A 21,549-nucleotide genomic window follows, 5' to 3' on the forward strand; every position below is an offset into this window, starting at 1 on the left:
TGTGTTTTTATTTCAAGCTTGAAGAGAGGATAGATAAAATGGTAGTTTTCCTAAAATGACTTTATAAATGAGAACTTGCCAGTGTTGGAGCCTGCGTGTTGCTATTGATGTTCACCCGACAGATCACAATGGAGAGTTAGATAGACATCTCTGATTGGTGACAAAACGAAGGCCTGCATGATACACAGAGTCAAGAGCAATTCACTGTATTGTAGAGCTTGAGGCTCGTACATACATAGCTGAATCTTTTATTACGAGAAAAATTACAGGGTATCTTAAACTCTGCTGACTGTCATACAGATCAATAAAATCTAATAGGTCAATACTATCTAATAGGTCTACGAAAAGAGGAGCCAGAAAGACAATATGGAAGAGGAAATGATTGTCCAAAAATTGACCCAATGATAAAGACAGTGAATATGCACACGTCGGGATACGGCCGATGCTCCGCGTTACTATTCGCTCAAATAAATTGAGAATTTTTATAACAGGCAGATTAGTCTTTTGATGGTGTTCTCCATACAAAAATAGCCATTTGCTTTTCCACCGATGTTTTCACGCGATTGTATTTTGAAATATTGCGATATGCCTGGCTGGGCCTCTCTTTCGCTGACATTCGCAATTCAACAATCATCTATTCGGTATTTCCCGTGCACGCTGCCCAAATTGAGGACCCTTCCGGCTATGCGATTTAAACAATCCACAGGGTTTTATTATTTTTAAGAAGCTTTTTGGTGTAGTAACGATTTTATGTATTTCTGTGTAGACTATTCTGTATTAGGCTATATCATTTTGGCAATTAATTCAATTTACTTTAGGATAAACCTTATGGACGCGCTGCCTATGGCCAAGAGTCAAGTCTGCTTTCAAATGATACTTTTGGACAGCTGGAGCAAGCACACAATTTTTATTCAGGAAAATTACCATATTCTTTAGTTTTATTTTACTACGGTGAAGAATACAAGACATTTCATCTATAAAATGCATGATACATTTTCGATTAAGTGACAGCCATTTACATTTTAAAACTGTAATAGTGCTAGAATAGGAACAGATTATATCAATATTGCATTGTGGTTGGATAAATGCATCTGATGTGCACCGTGACTGTGCTATATCACAGAAACATGACATCAGATGGTGACATCAATGTTATGTCACCCAGTCTGACATCCACAAGGAACACAATTTTAATCATTTAAAAGGCATGTCTTGATAAAATAACCCCCTGAGTTCATACTTAAGGCCAACAGGCAGACACGTATTGAGTTTCCGGCCTTGGCTGGGTCCCTGTAGGGATACTATGTTAGCTCCGTCATACGGTATACAGTAGAGGACAGGGCAGGGCTCATGTTTCAGCCTGTTTATGCAGCCTGTGTTAGTGTGGTTCAGAGGAAAGAAGGGTCGGATAGACAGCCAGAGCTGATACAATGAGCAGCATATGATTACATGTCAGCTGTGTCATGCGCGTTTGACCAGGTTTGACCGAGAGGGAGACGGATGAGGAACGGGAGCCATCCACCAGCTGCCTGAACCTCTCAATATACCCCTCTCCTCCCCTCTCTCCTCCTCTATTTCTCTCTCCTCTAGTTCTCTCCTCCTCCTTCTCGCTCTATTCCTCTCCATATTTTCCCTGGCCATCTCCTCTACCTACCCCTCCTTTCCCTCTCTTTCTTCTTCTCCCTATCTCTTCCTACCCCTCTCCTCTTCCTAACCCTCTTCCTGGTTTAGAGAGAGTTGCATCTTGAATGGCAGCTCTCTAGTGACTCTCTCTAGTGAATATAGAAGCCTTTGTATGCCCACTAAACCAGCGGTTCTCAAACTTTTTGGGGCCAGTAACCCCTTTTGCGATAACAAATTCATCAGGGACCCCCTCATAACTCGAGTGAGATAAAAATAGCAAGGAGTTTTACTATGACTTCAGTAGTGCATGGCCGGACAATCCAAGTCTCTGGCCATGGGAAGAAACATTTTAAAGACCCACCTCTTGGCATCGGATGTCACGTTCTGACCTTAGTTCTTTTGTTATGTCTTTGTTTTAGTATGATCAGGGCGTGAGTTGGGTGGGTAGTTTATGTTCTTTTTTCTATGTTGTGGTTTTGTGTTTGGCCTGGTATGGTTCTCAATCAGAGGCAGGTGTCGTTCGTTGTCTCTGATTGAGAATCATACTTAGGGAGCCTCCCGGGTGGCGCTGTGGTTAATGGCCAGCTGTGCCATCAGAGTCCCTGGGTTCGCGCCCAGGCTCTGTCGTAAACAGCCACGACCGGGAGGTCCGTGGGGCGACGCACAATTGGCCTAGCGTCGTCCGGGTTAGGGAGGGCTTGGTCGGTAGGGATGTCCTTGTCTCATCGCGCACCAGCGACTCCTGTGGCGGGCCGGGCGCAGTGCGCGCTAACCAAGGTTGCCAGGTGCGCGGCGTACCCTCCGACACATTGGTGCGGCTGGCTTCCGGGTTGGATGCGCGCTGTGTTAAGAAGCTGTATGGCTGGTTGGGTTGTGTATATTCTGCGCATTGGTCCTCCTCTTCTTACACCCACAACGAGCGTTACAGAATCACCCACCAACTAAGGACCAAGCAGCGTGGTATTGGGCAGCAGCGATCTCTGGACTTGTGGACATGGGAGGAGATTTTGGACGGAAAAGGACCCTGGGCACAGGCTGGGGAATATCGTCGCCCCAAGGCAGAGCTGGAGGCAGCGAATGCTGAGCGGCGGCAATATGAGGAGGCAGCACAGCAGCGCGACAGGCACGAGAGGCAGCCCCCAAAAACATTTTTGGGGGCACACAGGGAGTGTGGCAGAGTCAGGTTGGAGACCTGAGCCAACTCCTCGTACTTACCGAAAGAAGCGCAGTACTGGTCAGGTGTCTGTGTGTTTGTCTGTGTGTTAAACAACACCACACCACCACGTCCCAGGTCTAATCTGTGTTCAGTATATAGTGACAGTAGTAGCCCAGTGTTCATTCAGAGTGGGCAGAGCAGCGTGGCAGTGTGACACAGAGAGGTGCCATCCAGGGTTCCGTCTCTATCTAGTGTTCAGCAGGGTGATCGTCATCAGACAAGGCCCAGCCACATCGAGTCACGCACCAATTACATTTGGGATCTAAATAAAAGGCCTGTTTGTGGGAAAGAGGAGGCAGCATGTTTATCACCTACGCGACACCAGGCCATGCATACGGACGGTAAAAATGATAGCTCTGGTTAATAATTCACGTGACTAATGAATGTTGCAGGGGAAAATGTGGAGAGGAAACCAATTCTAATCGCCATAACATGAAGTCAGCCAGGGTTTTAGTTTCCAAGGATACACCCGATTGACATGTGTCATACAAAATGCATGCTGGTCTGTCTGTGTGAGGTAGCGTTTCAGGGTCCTCTGGTCTTCAGGTCCGATTGGACCTGTCATGTGTGGGTGTATTGGGAGAGTATAGACAAAGATGACACTGAATGTACATCTAGTGTTTTGAGCAGGCGGTGCAGATTAAAAGAGAACGTTGAGCTAAAAGCTTCCTTCCAAATGACCCCCTTTTCTTTATTTGGCACCCTTTTCACACAGGGCACTAGTCAAAAGTAGTGCACTGTGTAGGGAATAGTGTGCCATTTGGGCCGTATACAAAGTCTTTTGAAGGGTGCCGTTGTTTCAGTAATCCACATGGAGGCCTACTCAATAGTCTGATTCCTCTGCACTGTCTAAAGGCACTGTTAGCCCGATGGTTGGATGGATGCTGTAGTGTAGGCTACCTAGTCATGATGTTGTTGCTGTGAAAACAGATTTGATGTGTTCTTTCCACTGAAGTGTGGGCATTGACATTTGGAGGGCTGTATTAGCTTACGTCTCGGGCCCCGCCCTGAAATAGAAACACAGGTACAAATGATTCATTAAACGCAGGGAACCTGAGTAAGTGGAATTAAGTTAGGCTTTTAAACTTGCGATGCAAACTCTATACCTTCCAACCTGGCCCGCCTTGTTTCAGTAAAGATGGGTGCAGCTCTATGTGAATGGAGAACTATAGTGACAGTACAACAATATGCAATGCAGAACATACAAACATTTCTCTGACAGTTGTGTGTAACAAACTGTAGGTTATTTGGTTGACAAAACCTTTCGGTTCCACTTTCTATAAGTATACAGTATATAATCAAGGCCATTATAAAGCATGTTCCTCCTAGAAAGTGTTCCCTACATTTCTCTTAGAAAGGAATCATGGCGACATATGCTGCTTTACTGTCTACCAACACTAATGGACCTCACACAACATCCTGCAGTTACAGCACAAAGACATCTGAAATGACTTCCGATCCCCTGAAGTGCATTGTTATACTCTGGCGAAAGTAGTGCACTTTAACGGGAGTAGGGACTAGGGAGCCATTTAGGACAAAGTTTCTGTTCTGAACTGATCTTTTCCTAACTGCGCTCCTCTCTTGCTTCCTTCCTTGCAGGAAGTTGCACCAGCAGTTTGAGAGCTACAAGGACCAGGTGAAGAAGATGGGGGACGATACGACCCTGCAGACGGGGACGACAGGAGAACCCCAGAAGAACCCCAATGACTCTCCTACCTGCGGGATTTGCCACAAAACCAAATTCGCTGACGGCTGCGGCCACCTCTGTTCATATTGCCAAACGAAATTCTGTGCTCGGTGCGGAGGACGAGTGTCTCTGCGGTCAAATAAGGTGAGGAGGTTGAGCCTAGCTACCTCTGTTTGTCTGTGTCTATGAACGCACACACACGCATGCATACCTGGAAAAAATGTTTTGTAGTGATTGTCCTCTTGTAAGATTACAGTGGGAAGGTGGAAGTAATTTGTCAATACAATTTGTTTTCTACAATCACATGCAGGCCAGTCCAGTCCAGCTGTCGTGAGAGAGTGTTTTTTTGCTGATACTCTCTCTCTTGGGTCCCAAAAATAGCCTGACTAGTACATCCATTTCTGTCTCAAATCAAATCCTCCACTGGGTTATGGAACATTAGTGTGAAATCAGAAACTGGGCCTCAAGCCAGATACAGACAGTGGTGCAGCTCACAACTCATCCCTACTGACGATCTATACCATATACCAGCTCCTACCAATGTTTCTCCCATTCATATTCTCTGCATGACTGTGAATCTGGTGAGGGATGATTCTAGTGCAGTGATTTCTTCAGGTCTTGTTTTTAGCATGGCGTCAGGTAGCCTAGTAGTTAAAAGTGTTGGGCAGGGCCTCCCGAGTGCCGCAGGAGTCTAAGGCACTGCATCGCAGTGCTAGCTGTGCCACTAGAGATTCTGGGTTCGAGTCCAGGCTCTGTCGCAGCTGGTCGCGACCGGGAGGACCATGATGCGGCACACATTTGGCCCAGCGTCGTCCGGGTTAGCCTTATCTCATCGCGCACTAGTGACTCCTGTGGCGGGTCGGGCGCAGACACATTGGTGGCTGGCTTCCGGGTTGGATGGGCATTGTGTCAAGAAGCAGTGCGGCTTGGTTGGGTTGTGTTTCGGAGGACGCATAGCTCTTGACCTTCACCTCTCCCGAGTCCATACATGAGTTGCAGCGATGAGACAAGACTAACTACTACCAATTTGGATACCACAACATTGGGGAGAAAAAAGGGGTGAAAAAAAACCCAAACATTTAAAAGTGTTGGGCCAGTAGTCGAAAGGCTGCTGGTTTGAATCCCAGACTCGATGTGCCCTTGAGCAAGACACTTAACCGCAGTTGCTCTGGATAAGAGGGTCTCCTAATTATTTCAAATGTAAATCTCTTTCTTTACCACTGGGGGGAGCTTCTCCCCTGGCATCTCACAACAGCCCTAAATCTCATGTCTGCTGTGTATTACCATGCTGCTCCACTGTCTAACTAACTAACCTTGTTGTGACATCCTCCTACAGAGTAAGCCTTGATTTATTATTGTGTGACTGAGTGTTTATGCTTGGTGCCGTTCAATACCCTCACTGTCGGAATGCGATGTGTCAAAGTGTACTAATGTCACTCACAATCTTTCTCCCCTTTCCTTTCTTCCTCTCTCTCTCTTTCTTTGTCCCTGTCTTCCACTCCCTCTATCTCTGTCTGCTCTCGCGGAATTGCAACAGGAGGACAAAGTGGTTAGCAAATCCTTTTCCAACTTTTTTCGCATCTCGACTAAGAAAAGTCTGAATAGAAGCATCACTCCTTCACCCCCATGAGATGCTTCTCAGACTGTAATATACACATACAGTACCCTGAATACATGATTTTTGACCAATCACATCTGTGAGTCAATTAGATCATGTTGAAGGCCAGACCAAAATGGAACATATGTCAGAAAATATATTTCGGTGTCTTTGTTCCATTTTCAATGCAAAGTTTGTACCAAATCCCTGTCAAAGTTTCCCCTTAACAGCTATGACTGAGCTGAGAGTCCACCTCCACTGGGCCTTCCGTCCGTCGGCTGCCAAGGCTGCCTGTCTGTCTTTGTTGTTGACTGATTATGGATGGAGGATGGGTTTCCTCCAGAGTTGTAGCCTACAGATGGTGTTGAGTCGTGGCTGTGGGCTGGCAGGAGGCAGCAGCAGCAGTAGGGTTGGGACAGTGTGATGAGTAGCGGGAGTGTTGGCAGATCTGCCCTGGGATCAGATCAAAGGATAGGAGGATAGGCCCACTGCTGCCCTGCCCACTGTTAGCCTGGTATTGTCGCGATCTTCTTGGCCATGAAAATACATTGGTTGCATCTCAAATGGCACATGCAGCTAAAGTATTTGAAAGGAATACAGTTGTTATTACTAGTCTGGATGTGGAGGAGTTGCAATAGGGGAATGGAGATGGAGATGGATAGATGGTGGAGGTGGAGGTGTACATACGTTCAATAGATGTGCTGCTGTCTCAGCCAGAGAGACATTGTTTACACGGACACAGCCTCCCCTGTACTGCCTCCCCTGTATCTAGTTGCAGGGCTCCAAGCCCTCACAGAGCCCTCAGGGCCAGCTGATCCAGGGGTTTGGTTCCCAGACAGGGCTGGGTGACCAGATAGTTTTTCAACCCAAGGAGGGTGATGTCACTGGGGGCCCGACTGCTGGGCCTCTGAGGGCAGGGCCCATGGACCTAAAGGATGTCTCAAATGGCACCCTATTCCCTATATAGTGAACTACTTTTGACAAGAGCCCTACACGTTGGACACAATAAAGCCCTTTCATGTTTACACACACGCCGCGTGCACACAGACTCACACACAACACTTTTCAGAGTCTCATAATAAGAATAGATGTTATGTTATTGCAAGTTTAATAACTAAGACTATATAGCTCAGTTGGGCATGTTTTGGTCAGCCCAACCACCTGCAGTAGCTTGTCACGTCTGAAAGCTTGTGTGTCAGTCAAAGAGGTGCTTGTGGTGGTGGTGAAATCGGTCCTTTTTCCATCAGTATTCTCTTTCCTTCCCACAACCAGTGGCAGCCGTGATGAGAGATCTCTTGTTCTGTGAAACGGCATCAATATTTACACGCCTCAGTGTCTGGGGCCTCTAACAGAGCTGTTGGACACTGGAATACGATAGGACAGACTTGCTGCTGAGAGTTTCACAGAGAGGCAGGAGAAGAAGCAGGAGTTTGAGATGGATTTGAGCTACATTAAACTGAGTCCCGGGATGATTTATTTTCTTATGTAGTCTAGTATAGCCTATCAGACTCATGGTTATGACAACAAAACATGATCTTTTGTTATATATCTTTGCTTGATATTAGCCTACAGTAAAGAGGTGAATGACATCCAGTCTGATAGGACAGTACTGAGGGCCTTTATATGTAACCAGGGGTCAGTATAGTCTCGGCTCAGCTGCTACACAGTAGACAAAACTTACACCATGAAGGATTTTAGAGATATAGATGGAGCCTTTGAAAGACATACAGTGCTCTATGTACATTTTTTGAACCCCCAGAATCCCTCACCCTCCTCAGTCCTTAGAGTAGGACTGTTCAACATTTCAATTCCTCTGATGTTGCTAAAAAATGCCTCAGGAATCAAGTCTCCTGAGACCAAGTCATTCGTGATTAACGTGACTTTTGAGGACATCACATGTGCTGTGGTGCTCTTGGCTCTCAGCTTTCATTCACTCTGCTGCAAACGAACAGAACTCACACTTATTGGATCTTTCTGGACTCATCAAAGTAAAAATAGCCTAATATTTCAGTGAATTTAGAAGAACACGTTGTTGTGGCGCATCAGAATTAGCTTGGTGAGTCCCTGAGCGTCACGGGCGTGTAAGGGCACACACTGGATTCTTTGAGCACAGTTGGGCCGCCCAGCACCACGGGGGGACGCGCTGCATTTATAATGAGCTCGAATAATCCTCGGTAGCGGGAGACTCACACCCGCATCTATTAGTAATGAAGACTTAACTAGTAGGTCTAATACAGCGGCGGTAAAACATGATTGCACGTTTTATTGCTCACTCTTGCACATCTTTCCTCCCACGAAGCTGCTTCCTTATGCTTCTTTTTTTGTGTGCCGCGTTTCAAATTTGGAATCATTTACTGCATTTATCAAGGGGCTGTATCGTTTTCTATTTGACATCGTGGCAGACACGTATTTTGTTATTTTCTGTAAATAATCTGTTTAGAAAATAATTATGGTTGGAATTTAAAGACTGTCTGACTGGGTGGTATTATTTGCAGCCTGGACAAATCACATACATTATTAGCATCGCGTAACCTTCACGCGGGCTACATTGAGCAGAGCTAGCTGCCTGCCTGTTGTCAAACTAGGTACTGTCCGCGGTGCTGAACGGTGTTGAAGGTCGGCGCCTCAGTCTGTCTCCTCCTGATTTTACTGCACGCTGGCCCGTAACATTTCCACCAAATTAGGATTACATACATTGTTTTTCCTGCACGGACACGATGCTTCCCGTCGTTACCATGGGTAAGATAAATGTAAAATGGATTGTCTTGGCTGCAAGTCATTCAATACGCTGGGCTCACAATCAGCCGTTTGGAAACTGCATTTACAATGCACATGTAGGCTATAGACTGTTGTGCACTGTTTGCATAAGTAGTCAGAGTATTTTAATGTAGATGATAATATGACCAATGAAGAATTAATTATATGCTATTATGAATGCCTACATGTTATAAACACCTTGTTATAGTCTGGTAGTCTGAACACGTTTATATGGATGTTTTAGGCTATGCAGTGCTCATTTTCGGTGAAAGTTCTCATTACATCATGTTCTCTGAAATTCTGAATATATATGGTATTTTCTAAAATGTATGTGAAACAGTGAACAGCGCTATGATAAACCGACTTTGCATGCCAAATGCGTAACTAATACCAAAAATAGACGTTGGCTTTGTAAATAATGTCACAGGGCTTTAGGGGGGGGGGTCTGTGAAAGACATCTGCCATATCTCCCTGTGTGAATCCAGTCTCTCCATTTCTCAAGCCGCTCTCATCTTTCTCTCTCAAGTCTTTCTGGACTTCGGTCAAAATAACGGGGCATACATTTATGCATCAAGTCTATTATTATTACCGCGCGCCCGACACACTAAATTTAGAACCTCATTCAAATGTAATGCACCACGTGCCAGACAGTGTTTGAGCATGTGAGAGTCGGCTCTTCTTTCACCTCTATTTAGGCTACACGGTTTCAGGAAACATACTTTAATACGTGTTTCCCTCTGTCTTTTTGAGATCTTTACACACACACATTTAGAAGAATGTGGTATATTTCATCTTAGGTTATATAGGTTATATATCGTTTATCACACGTTTTTAATAACACATAAAAACGTGTGTTGCATGGGGGGAAAAGGAGTGCCGAATGATGGATTAGGTTCTGTATGTTTCAGACACAGTCGACTCAAGTGCAAACTCAGCTTCAAAGACAATATGTTCCCCAGACATGTTCCCTTAAACTATGAGTTTTTAATGAGCTCAGTTAAGTTCAGGCCAGGTGAGACTGGGAGGGAAACAGGCAATATGATACGGATGACAGTCTATTCACCATCACATTCATATTTGACTATGACGCACATCTCTTTATAGTACGTGATATTTTTGTTCTCTGAATGCTATGAACAAGATACAGTAACATTCGATGGTTGGGAATGCATTTCGTCTGAAAGATATGATACCAAGTATGTGTTTTTGTCTCCGAAAGAACAGTCACTATTTAGACTCAAGGAATTCAACAATGGTTGCAATTCTCTTAATAGTTAAAAATGGTCACCATGGTATTTTCATTGTCCTTTAGCTTTGAAGTTTGATAATATCATTGCTCCCCTCAACTGTTTTGGTAGGATGCTGTTGTGGTGTAGTGCTGCTTCTTGGCCACAAGAGAGAGCTCATTGACTGAGTATTGGCTACTGGAACATATGTATCAGAAAGAGGCGATTGTCTCCTCCCTCCCCTGTTCATTTTACTTTGATGTAGTGTAGCACCACAGGCTTGACAGCTAAACAAAGCTCAGCAGAAACTGAGATAGCTGAAGGCTGCTCTCTATCTTAAAGGACTTTCAGTCAATGCTGTAAATTGTCTCTTAGAAAGTGATGACCATACACTAGATTGGTCATCGAAAGCACCACCACGGCACCGCCCTTGAAATAAGCTATAGCATTGTTTGGCTGTAGAGATTTGCAACACACGAGGTTGTCTGAACGCTAGGCATGCTCATCTTAGATAGAAGTTATTGATTCAAGTCCAGATGGATTAGATGGAGTAAATAGATGGAATAAAATATGGAGTATAATATCTTTGTATGGGACCAAATGCAAATGCGAAAGATGATAAGGATGTATGAACCCACCTTCAGTTTAAATGAAAAAACATTAGATAACAAATGACATATCAATCTAAACAGCTTGATGGTACCCATCGTAACCTAATACAATAGATCAGTAGCATACAGTACCTATATGCTCCAGCACACATCAGTAACCGAAAGGTCGCTGGTTTGAATCACCAAACTGATAAAATGGAAAAATCTGCAGTTCTGCTCTTGAGCAAAACTGAGGAGCACAACTGCCCCCCATACGTCATTTAAGGCAGCCCCTCCACACCTCTCTGTTTCAGAGGACACATTTCGGTTGAAGGCATGCAGTTGTGCAACTGACTAGGTATCTCGCTGAGTAAAGATTTTTACACTATTTTAGCTTAACAGTGTATCACTTCAAATCAATTTTTTTTTTTTATTGGTCACATACACATGGTTAGCAGATGTTAATGTGAGCGTAGCGAAATGCTTGTGCTTCTAGTTCCAACAGTGCAGTAATATCTAACAATTCCCCAACAACTAACTAATACACACAAATCTAACAAGTAATCTAACAATTCCCCAACAACTAACTAATACACACAAATCTAACAAGTAATCTAACAATTCCCCAACAACTACCTAATACACACAAATCTAACAAGTAATCTAACAATTCCCCAACAACTACCTAATACACACAAATCTAACAAGTAATCTAACAATTCCCCAACAACTACCTAATACACACAAATCTAACAAGGAATCTAACAATTCCCCAACAACTACCTAATACACACAAATCTAACAAGTACACACAAATAACTAATCTAACAATTCCCCAACAACTACCTAATACACACAAATCTAACAAGTAATCTAACAATTCCCCAACAACTACCTAATACACACAAATCTAACAAGTAATCTAACAATTCCCCAACAACTACCTAATACACACAAATCTAACAAGTAATCTAACAATTCCCCAACAACTACCTAATACACACAAATCTAACAAGGAATCTAACAATTCCCCAACAACTACCTAATACACACAAATTTAAAGGGTTGAATGAGAATATGTACATATAAGTATATGGATGAGTGATGGCCAAGCGGCATAGGCAAGGTGCACTAGATGGTATGAAATACAGAATATACATGTGATATGAGTAATGTAAGATATGTAACATTATTAAAGTGGCATTATTTAGAGTGGCATTATTTAGAGTGGCATTATTTAGAGTGGCATTATTTAAAGTAACTAGTGATCTTTATTAAATTGGCATTATTTAGAGAGGCATTGTTTATAGTGACTAGTGATCCATTTTTAAAGTGTCCAGTGATTGGGTCTCAATATAGTACAGTATATACTGGTGATGTGAGATAGGTAAACATTATTAATGTGGCATTATTTAGAATGGCATTATTTATAGTGACTAGTGATCTTTATTAAAGTGGCATTATTTAGAGGCATTGTTTATAGTGACTATTGATCCATTTTTAAAGTTTCCAGTGGTTGGGTTTAGTTTTTTAGTTTAGTTTATTTTATTTTTACAGGGACAGTGCACATTAATCAACGTTTCAGTAAAAGTGCCGGTTTTAGCCAGCCGGCTAATTTTCAACCGCAGTCCCTGGGCAGGTTATTAAAAACAATTACAATATAGACAATAGCACCATAGACATAGCAACATAGCAACATAGGACAAGCAAGACATAGCATACAGACAGAGCAACATAGAACAAAAAGCAGCAAGACAAAATTCATAAAAGCAACAAAGTGTTTCCACACCTCACAAGCTACAGACAACAGACAACATGGAAAGTGGCAACACACAGCTAGGGACCATGTTCACAAATCTGATTGACCTTTAGCCATGTCTTCAAGCATTTTGTGAAAGTGTGATATGTGGTGCAGTTATGTGTGTCTGATGGCAGTGTATTCCAGACATGGGAAGCTCTCACAGAGAATGCAGATTTACTAAAGGTGCTTTTCCTTAGGGGAACTATACAGTCACCTCTCATGGCAGACCTTGTGGATCTGCTGCCATATGTCTGGGTTTTCTGTTTAACAAAAATATTGAGTGGAGGGGGAGCCAGGCCATTAAGGATCTTGAATACAAGACATGCGTTGGTGTATTGCACAAGATTTTCCCAACTCAAGAGCTCGTGTTTTCTAAGGATGTGACAATGATGATGGCTATTGGGCTTCCTATCAAGCACTTTGAGAGCCTGTTTGTAGACAGACTGAATAGGTTTTAATGTTGTACAGCAAGCTTGGGCCCAACTCGTCAAGCAGTATGTTAAGTGGGGGAGTATCATAGATTTGAAGTACAGTTTTGCTACCTCTGTAGTCAAACAATTTCGTATAAATCGGAAATTAGCTAGATTGAATTTAGTTATTTGAATTACCTTTTTCACATGCTTTTTAAAAGAGTGGTTGGAATCAAGTATGATGCCAAGGTACTTAAAATCGGATACCACCTGGAGCTTCTCCCCTGACACATAGACATCTGGCTCAGTAGCATCTGTTGCCCTCTTTGTGAAGAACATGCAAACAGTTTTTTTCACATTGAGATGCAAACACGAGTCACTGAGCCACTTTGTAACCTGGACCATTACAGTAGTGAGTTCTTGTGCAGCTTGTTGTTTGCTCTTTGCATGCACATATATCACTGTATCATCTGCATACATTTGAACTTCAGACCCAGTACAGACAGAAGGCAGATCATTAATGTACAGGCTGAACAGGAGGGGCCCCAGTATTAACCCTTGAGGCACGCCCACATCATAGCTATGAGTGGGCGACAGCTCATTGCTCACTCTGACACACTGAGTTCTGCCTTCAAGGTATGATTTCATCCATCTCAAGGCATCAGGGGAAAAGTTGAACTTGGACAATTTTGTGATGCGAATCTCATGGTTAACAGTATCAAACGCCTTCCATAGGTCCAGAAACACAGCCCCAACAGCACCCCCTTTGTCCATCTTGGACTTCACATTTTCCAGAAGAAAGCAGTTGGCCGTTTCTGTGGAGTGTTTCGCTCTGAAGCCAAACTGCATGGTGTAATGTGAAGGGGCTGTTGTTGAGGTGGGCAATCAGTTGTTCTGCTACACACTTTTCAACAACCTTTGACACCACAGGTAGTATACTAATGGGCCTGTAGTTACTCACGTCAGCAGGGTCACCTGATTTAAAGATGGCCGTTATTATGGCCGACTTCCATACCCTTGGAAACACACCGAGACCAATAGATGTGTTTGTTGGTGACCTTAGTAATGGGGCCAATGAGTGACTCTTTGTAGTTTTTAAGAAAGGTAGAGTCCATCCCAAACACATCTTTGGCTTTAGAGTTCTTTAGTGAGCTAATCACCTTGTTCACCTTTGACTCAGAAACCTCCCTTATGATGAAGACAGGTTGAGTGTCATTCACTAGCACTGAGCCCAAGAAATCAGTGGAGGGGTTCTGTGTCAGTAACCTGACAGAGTCAATAAAGTAGGAATTGAAGGCTGTTGCTATTTCAACTGCATCCTGTGTTAGATTGTTATTCACCATGATTTCTAGTCTTTTTGCAGTGTTACAATGGTCTTTCCCTGTTAACTTTTTTAGATTCTCCCATATCAATTTAGAATTTCCCTTTGCTTCACCAATTATATTAATAAAAAAGTTTGCCTTGGCCTGTCTGATTTCTTTTATCACCTTATTTCTCAACATGGTAAACATACGTCTGTCATGCTCTAATTTAGATTTTAGGGCTATTTTTTAGAGCATAATCTCGTTCTTTCATCAATTTCCAGATTTCTCCATTTAGCCAAGGAAGAGTGCTCTTTTGGCCAGGTTTGGATTTGATTTTCTTTAGGAAGCCATTTATTGTAGTCTGGATTGTGGATAGAAAAACCTGACTATCAGCTTCCACGTCTGTATAGGACAAGAGATCATTACAGTTTATTCCCTTAATTGCTTTTTCAAAATAGTTTAATTCACTCTTAGGTATTCTGAGTTGATCCGGCTTTCTAACAGTAGAGAGGTTAAACCTGCTCTTAGACAGCTTTCTGGCTATAAGGGTCAGATTATGATCAGACAGCCCAGTAACCATATTGAATGATTTAGTCACTCTCTCTGGTTTATTACTGAACACCAAATCAATCTGTGTTTTAGAGCAACAAGTCACCCTGGTTGGCCCTTTAACTAGCTATGTAAGGTCAAAGGTATTAGTGATCCGTTTGAGGGTTTTCCTACAACACTTGTCTTCATAATTAATGTTAAAAATCTCCCATTAAGATGACCTCTTTCCCAAAATCACATTCCCTAAGCATGGTATTAAACTGATCAAAAAACACAGTTTTGGTGGAAGGTGGCCTATACATTCCAATGAGGGTAAAAGACATTTGGGGAGACAGTGTAACGTTCAGGCCAATACATTCTAGTTCATTATCACATGACCACACAATTTGTTTACATCGGATATATTCTTTAATGTAAATCATCAGACCCCCTCCTCTTCCTTCAATCCTGTCTCTCCTGAAGACATTGTAGCCAGGCACAATCAAAGCAGCACATGGAGAGTGTTTATGGAGCCAAGTCTCTGAGAGGCAGAGGAAGTCAAGGTTGGAGTCTGTGAGTAGATGTTGAATTTCATCACTTTTTGGAATGACACTACGAATGTTCAAGTGCCCCCCTAGTAGTCCCTTGGGCTTAGCTCGTGGGTCCCAGATGACTCGAGAGTGATTGACACATTGAATTTTTTTTTTTTTCTGTGTTTTCTGACGGCTGGGTTTAGGCCGTTTTGTTTTGTTTTGATTAGGGGCAGGTCGGTAGCGCAATTAACAGTCCCTCCCGCCTGCACTGGATGCGGGGAACTAATTAAAATAGCTTGCGTACCAGAAGCAGAGTCAGGGATCGCATATAGCGACTCTGGTATGTTTGAAGAGTCAAAATCTATCCTGGAGCCGGGTGAGTCGAGAGAAACCATAGGACCATAGCACTCACCCACCTCCACAGTGGCGACGACCAGTGGACGAGGCCTTCCACCGCTCTCCACTCCGGTGTGTATCACTGGCTCGGTGATATTGGGCCCAGGATTGAGTTGTACATCCCCGGAGAGCAGGAGGGTAGTGAACAGGTAGTTTAACACATTCCGATAAATGTTGGACTTGTGTTTGTTACGCCTAAGCGGTTCAGTAGAATAAGGAGCGAGGTAGACTTGGCCATTATTCAGAACATTATGGTATGCTGTGTACTGTCCGCTCCCATGGAACGGTGAACCAATGTGTTTGGTGTTGATATTCTCCGGTAGTAGACTGATTGTGTCAACCCAGAGTACTGGAGATAAAACGCATTATTGCGCTTTAACTCTTTGCATGAGTTACTTAACTGGGATCGGCGTACACCTGATGGTTTAGATAAAATTACAGCATTCGAATGAGAAGCGGCACCTGCCGCACCACCCTGTCTTCCGTCCGCCATTTGCATAGCAACAGCATCAACTTCCGGTAGAGCTTCCACAAGGGTCTCAATATAGTACAGTATATACTGGTGATGTGAGATAGGTAAACAGTATTAATGTGGCATTATTGAGAGAGGCATTATTTAAAGTGACTAGTGATCTTTATTAAAGTGTCCAGTGATTGGGTCTCAATGTAGTCAGCAGCCTCTCTGAGTTAATGATTGCTGTTTAGCAGTCTGATGGCCTTGAGATAGAAGCTGTTTCTCAATCTCTTGGTCCCAGCTTTGATGCACCTGTACTGACCTCGCCTTATGGATGATAGCGGTGTGAACAGGCAGTGGCTCGGGTGGTTGTTGTCCTTGATGATCTTTTTGGCCTTCCTAGTTTGCCCCGGGTGATGAAACCGTTGTGTAGACCACACCACCCGTTGTGCAGACACACCACCCTCTGGAGAGCCTTGCGGTTGAGGTCGGTGCAGATGCCGTACCAGGCGGTGATACAGCCCGACAGGATGCTCTCGATTGTGCACCTGTAAAAGTTTATCAGGGTTTATCAGGGTTTTGGGTGACAAGCCAAATTTCTTCAGCCTCCTGAGGTTGAAGAGGCGCTGTTGCACCTTCTTCACCACACTGTCTGTGTGGGTGGACCATTTCAGTTTGTCTGTGATGTGTACGCCGAGGAACTTAAAACTTTCCACCTTCTCCACTGCTGTCCCTTCGATGTGGATAGGGGGGTGCTCCCTCTGCTGTTTACTGAAGTCCAACATCATATCCTTTGTTTTGTTGACGTTGAGTGAGAGGTTGTTGTCCTGACACCACACTCTAGTGCCCTCACCTCCTCCCTGTAGGCTGTCTCGTCGTTGTTGGTGATCAAGCCCACTACTGTGGTATCGTCTGCAAACTTGATGATTGAGTTGGAGGCGTTCATGGCCATGCAGTCGTGGCTGAACAGGGAGTACAGGAGAGGGCTGAGCACACACCCTTCTTACATAGGTATTCTTTATGTCCAGATGGGATAGGGCAGTGTGCAGTGCAATGGCGATTGTGTCATCTGTGGACCTATTGGGGCGGTATGCAAACTGAAGTGGGTCTAGGGTGGCCGGTAAGGTGGAGGTGATATGATCCTTGACTAGACTCTCAAAGCACTTCATGATGACAGAAGTGAGTGCTTCGTGGCAGTGGTCACTTAGTTCAGTTATCTTTGCCTTCTTGGGTACAGGAACAATGGTAGTCATCTTGAAGCATATGGGGACAACAGACTGGGATAGGGAGCGATTAAATATGTCTGTAAACACACCAGCCAGCTGGTCTGCACATGCTCTGAGGACGTGGCTAGGGATGCCTTCTGGGCCAGCAGCCTTGCGAGGGTTAACATGTTTAACTTACCTTAAAACCCCATACCATTTAATTACTTTCCCAGGACAAACCCGGGAACTAGACAAAACCTTCAGGGGACCATGACACAACATCCAAAGAACGTCCTAAAAACGTCCTTGGGGACGTTCCTTGGACAAACCGCGAACTAGCCAAAACCTCCAGGGGACCATGACACAACGTCCCAAGAACATTCAGGGGACATTCAGGAGACCATGACACAACGTCCCAAGAACATTGTAAAAAGGTCCCCCAGAGAACATTCCCGTGGGACTATCATGCAACTTTCTTAGAATGTTCTCAGAGCGTCAGTGCGATAATGTCGCACCAAAACCTTTATGGGACCTAATGGGAACGTCGCCAAATGTCCTCAGGACGTCCCTTGTTTGCTGGGACATTTAGTGGGCTACATATGCCATTTCTATTCCTCCGCTAGATTTGGAGCACTAGGTTTTTTAATGTTCTATATTTGGGTGCAGGTTCAATGACTATGAAATGTGCAAACACAGGGAGAAATGGCCCAGCCTGGGGGGGGCTGTCCCTTCCTCTCCCCTTCCTCCCCCACACCCATCCCCCTGACTGCACTCAGCCGTGAAGAGTTAGGCAATGGGGAAGGAGGGAGGAGGGACTGCAGTCTGGCTGCAGTGAACACACCTCTGGCAATCAGTACAGCTGCTTGACCTGTGTGCGTGTGTGTGTGTGTGTATGTATGTGTGTTTGGTTTAGTGACTATTACAGATGCTAACAGTAGTCTGTCAGAGTGGGCCAAACTGACGCTCTCTGCTCCATCACTGGACGAACTGTTAGAGCGCACATGCTGTGTGAGTGTGTGTGTGTGCTGACACCACTTCTATGTGACTAAGGATTATGGCTTCGACCTAAAACCTTATCATTGAGTCATCTCTACTGTGATTAACCACTGCTTATATTTTTCACCATTTTCACTTTTTAGTGCATTAGTCATCCAGGTTATGTTTGAGTGCAGACCAGATGCTACACCATATAGTCCTGTATAGGAACGCTGTGTGAGGCGGAGCTAGGCTTAGCATGCCCTGCTCAGTATTCATTTGGCCTGTGTGTGTATGTCTTCCTGGTCTGTTTTGGAATACTAATGTACTATTAGGTATGTGCTGATGAAATAAAAGAGCCCACTGCATGTACAGTCTGAAGCTCAGAATGTGGTTCATTATTGTTGGCAGATTGGAGAACTGACTCTATGTAAATTGCACTTGTGAACAGTAAATAAGTAGGTCACGTCGTGCCATGCTGGCTGATGTACAAGGCTCTCTCTATCTGGGAAAGAACTGGGTTATGTTAAAAAAAACATCTGAGGGATGAGGCTGTGCAAGTAGAAATACTGGTGTGCAAAAGAGCAGAAAAAAAACAAAAAACATATGGGGATGAGGTAGGCATCTTGGTTGGATGGGCTATTTACAGATGGTTGCATTTCAAAGATGGTGGTAGAAAAAAAACATGTTTATTTTCTTTGTATTTTCTTCTACCAGATCTCTTGTGTTATATTCTACTGCATTCAATTCACCCTTCCACAAACTTCAAAGTGTTTCCCTTCAAATGGTACCAAGAATATGCATATCCTTGCTTCAGGGCCTGAGCTACAGGCAGTTAGATTTGGGTATGTCATTTTAGGTGAACATTGAAAAAAAGGGGGCTAATCCCTAAGAAGTTTTAAGCAGAGAGGGAGATTGGAGTAATGAACAGGAAGTGGGACCTGGTGTGGAGGTAGCGTTGTAGCGTGTGCGTGCGCATGCTTGTGACTGGTATGGAGGTTGTGTTTGTGTGTGTGCATGCTTGTGACTGGTATGGAGGTTGTGTTTGTGTGTGTGCATGCTTGTGACTGGTATGGAGGTTGTGTTCGTGTGTGCGCATGCTTGTGACTGGTATGGAGGTTGTGTTTGTGTGTGTGCATGCTTGTGACTGGTATGGAGGTTGTGTTTGTGTGTGTGCATGCTTGTGACTGGTATGGAGGTTGTGTTTGTGTGTGTGCATGCTTGTGACTGGTATGGAGGTTGTGTTCGTGTGTGCGCATGCTTGTGACGGGTATGGAGGTTGTGTGTGTGTGTGTGCATGCTTGTGACTGGTATGGAGGTTGTGTGTGTGGGTGTGCATGCTTGTGACTGGTATGGAGGTTGTGTGTGTGTGTGTGCATGCTTGTGACTGGTATGGAGGTTGTGTTTGTGTGTGTGCATGCTTGTGACTGGTATGGAGGTTGTGTTTGTGTGTGTGCATGCTTGTGACTGGTATGGAGGTTGTGTGTGTGTGTGTGTGTGCATGCTTGTGACTGGTATGGAGGTTGTGTTTGTGTGTGTGCAGTATGGAAGTAGAGTGTAGCCACCACCCCAGTGGTTCAGACATCTGATTGGCTGGGGTGGTAAGGAGACCTCTCATTGGTCATGCCTTCCGAATATGATTTATTTAAACATTTATTTTATTTTATTTAACTAGGCATATGACCCCCAGCCAGTTAGCCAACCAGTTAGCCAGCCAGCCACTAAGTCAGTGGAGGGTTGTGTAGTGTGCTGTGTAAGCCTAGCCCAGCCAATAGTAATCACAGTAATGCACTCCAGTACTGAGTCAGCTCAATGCTCTGACTATAGGACCAGGGCCAGAGTCAGGCTATAACTAGCGACTGGAGGACACTGCTGCTGGGTTGAGTGCAGCTGCCTGCCTGTCTACTGTACATCACTGCTGTCAGTCAGTCTGTCAGTCACTGGCCATCAGCCTGAGTTCCTCATGGACCCTGATGCCCTGAGAGAGAGAGAGAGAGAGAGAGAGAGAGAGAGAGAGAGAGGTGCCAGGCAGCTGCCCATTTCTTCCTTTCCACTAGGCATCGCTCCTCCTCCAGACTAGGGTGGGCGGTTGTGAGGCTGGATGAGCTGCGTCTGAGGCGGAGTGATCAGGTTGCATCCAAAATGGCACCCTATGCTAAATATGGTGCACTACTTTTTGATCAGGGCCCATAGTGCACTACGTAGGGAATAGGGTGCCATTTGCGAAGCAGACCAGGGCTTTGAGGGCGGCTGTGCTGCGTCTGAGGTGGAGTGATCAGGGCTTTTGTCGGCTCCTGGATTTATGAGGCTAATGTGGAGGGAGGGGGCTGCAGACCACAGTTAGTGCTACTTCCTCTGTAGAGCTGCTGAACACAGTCTCTCTCCATCCCTCTGCTATTCACACACAGCTGTATTAAACAGTAGGGCTGCAGCTAGCTTCCTATTTAGATTCAGTTACTTACAGTACTGTGCACTACAAAGTTAGTACCATAGAAATAAAATCACCAATCAATGACTCTGTAACCACACACTACCAACCAATTGACTTGAATGGGGAAACCCAGTCTAGTGATTTCATTTCTGTGGCTGGTACACCATATAAGCAAGTGGTGTAATTATGTACATTCTTAGAAAAAAAGGCGCTATCTAGAGCATTAATGGGTTCTTTGGCTGTCCCCATAGGAGAACCGTTTGAGAACCGTTTTCCACAGAAGGTTCTACATGGAAGCAAAAAGGGTTCTCCTGTGGGGACGGACAAATAACACTTTTGGAATCCTTTTTTTTCTGAGAATGTAGGGGGATGTAGATCATATGAACTTCAGATTCCTCACCAGACTCACAGACTGTCCAGTGAACTCAACATTATGTCCTCGATTAAATATGGTGCTACATACAATCCTAATTTGCCCTAAGGCTACTGTATGTGTATGCAATATTGTCAAATCATTCATAACCTCATCTGTATATTTACAGTGTTTCCTACAACATCTAGCAGGACCCTTTTTTAATGATACTTGGCACGTCTCCTCTAGGGGTTGATCCATTCCATGACTCCTTTCATTGTGGTTCATTGCTGTAAGCCCACCACCACCACCACCACCACCACCACCACCACCACCACCACCACCACCACCACCACCACCACCACCACCACCACCACCACCACCACCACCACCACCACCACCACCACCACCACCACCACCATCCCCACCACTGCAGATATCTAACCCCCTCTGTCCTCTATGTA

General features: G+C 44.5%; 1 protein-coding gene across 3 annotated transcripts in view; it reads left to right on the plus strand.

The window, feature by feature from the left end:
• Positions 1 to 21,549, plus strand: part of rims2a (regulating synaptic membrane exocytosis 2a) — a 265,865-nt gene that overhangs the window by 51,601 nt on the left and 192,715 nt on the right. For 2 of the 3 annotated variants that reach the window (XM_046302555.1, XM_046302556.1), the window contains 2 exons: positions 4,439 to 4,670; positions 6,064 to 6,075. In XM_046302555.1, coding sequence (XP_046158511.1) covers positions 4,439 to 4,670; positions 6,064 to 6,075 — 244 coding nt within the window. Of the gene's footprint in view, positions 1 to 4,438; positions 4,671 to 6,063; positions 6,076 to 8,471; positions 8,863 to 21,549 lie in introns of those variants that run through there. The other variant, XM_046302557.1, reaches the window with a different exon arrangement.

The sequence above is a fragment of the Oncorhynchus gorbuscha genome, linkage group LG15 (genome assembly GCF_021184085.1).
Source record: "Oncorhynchus gorbuscha isolate QuinsamMale2020 ecotype Even-year linkage group LG15, OgorEven_v1.0, whole genome shotgun sequence".
Classification (NCBI taxonomy): domain Eukaryota; kingdom Metazoa; phylum Chordata; class Actinopteri; order Salmoniformes; family Salmonidae; genus Oncorhynchus; species Oncorhynchus gorbuscha.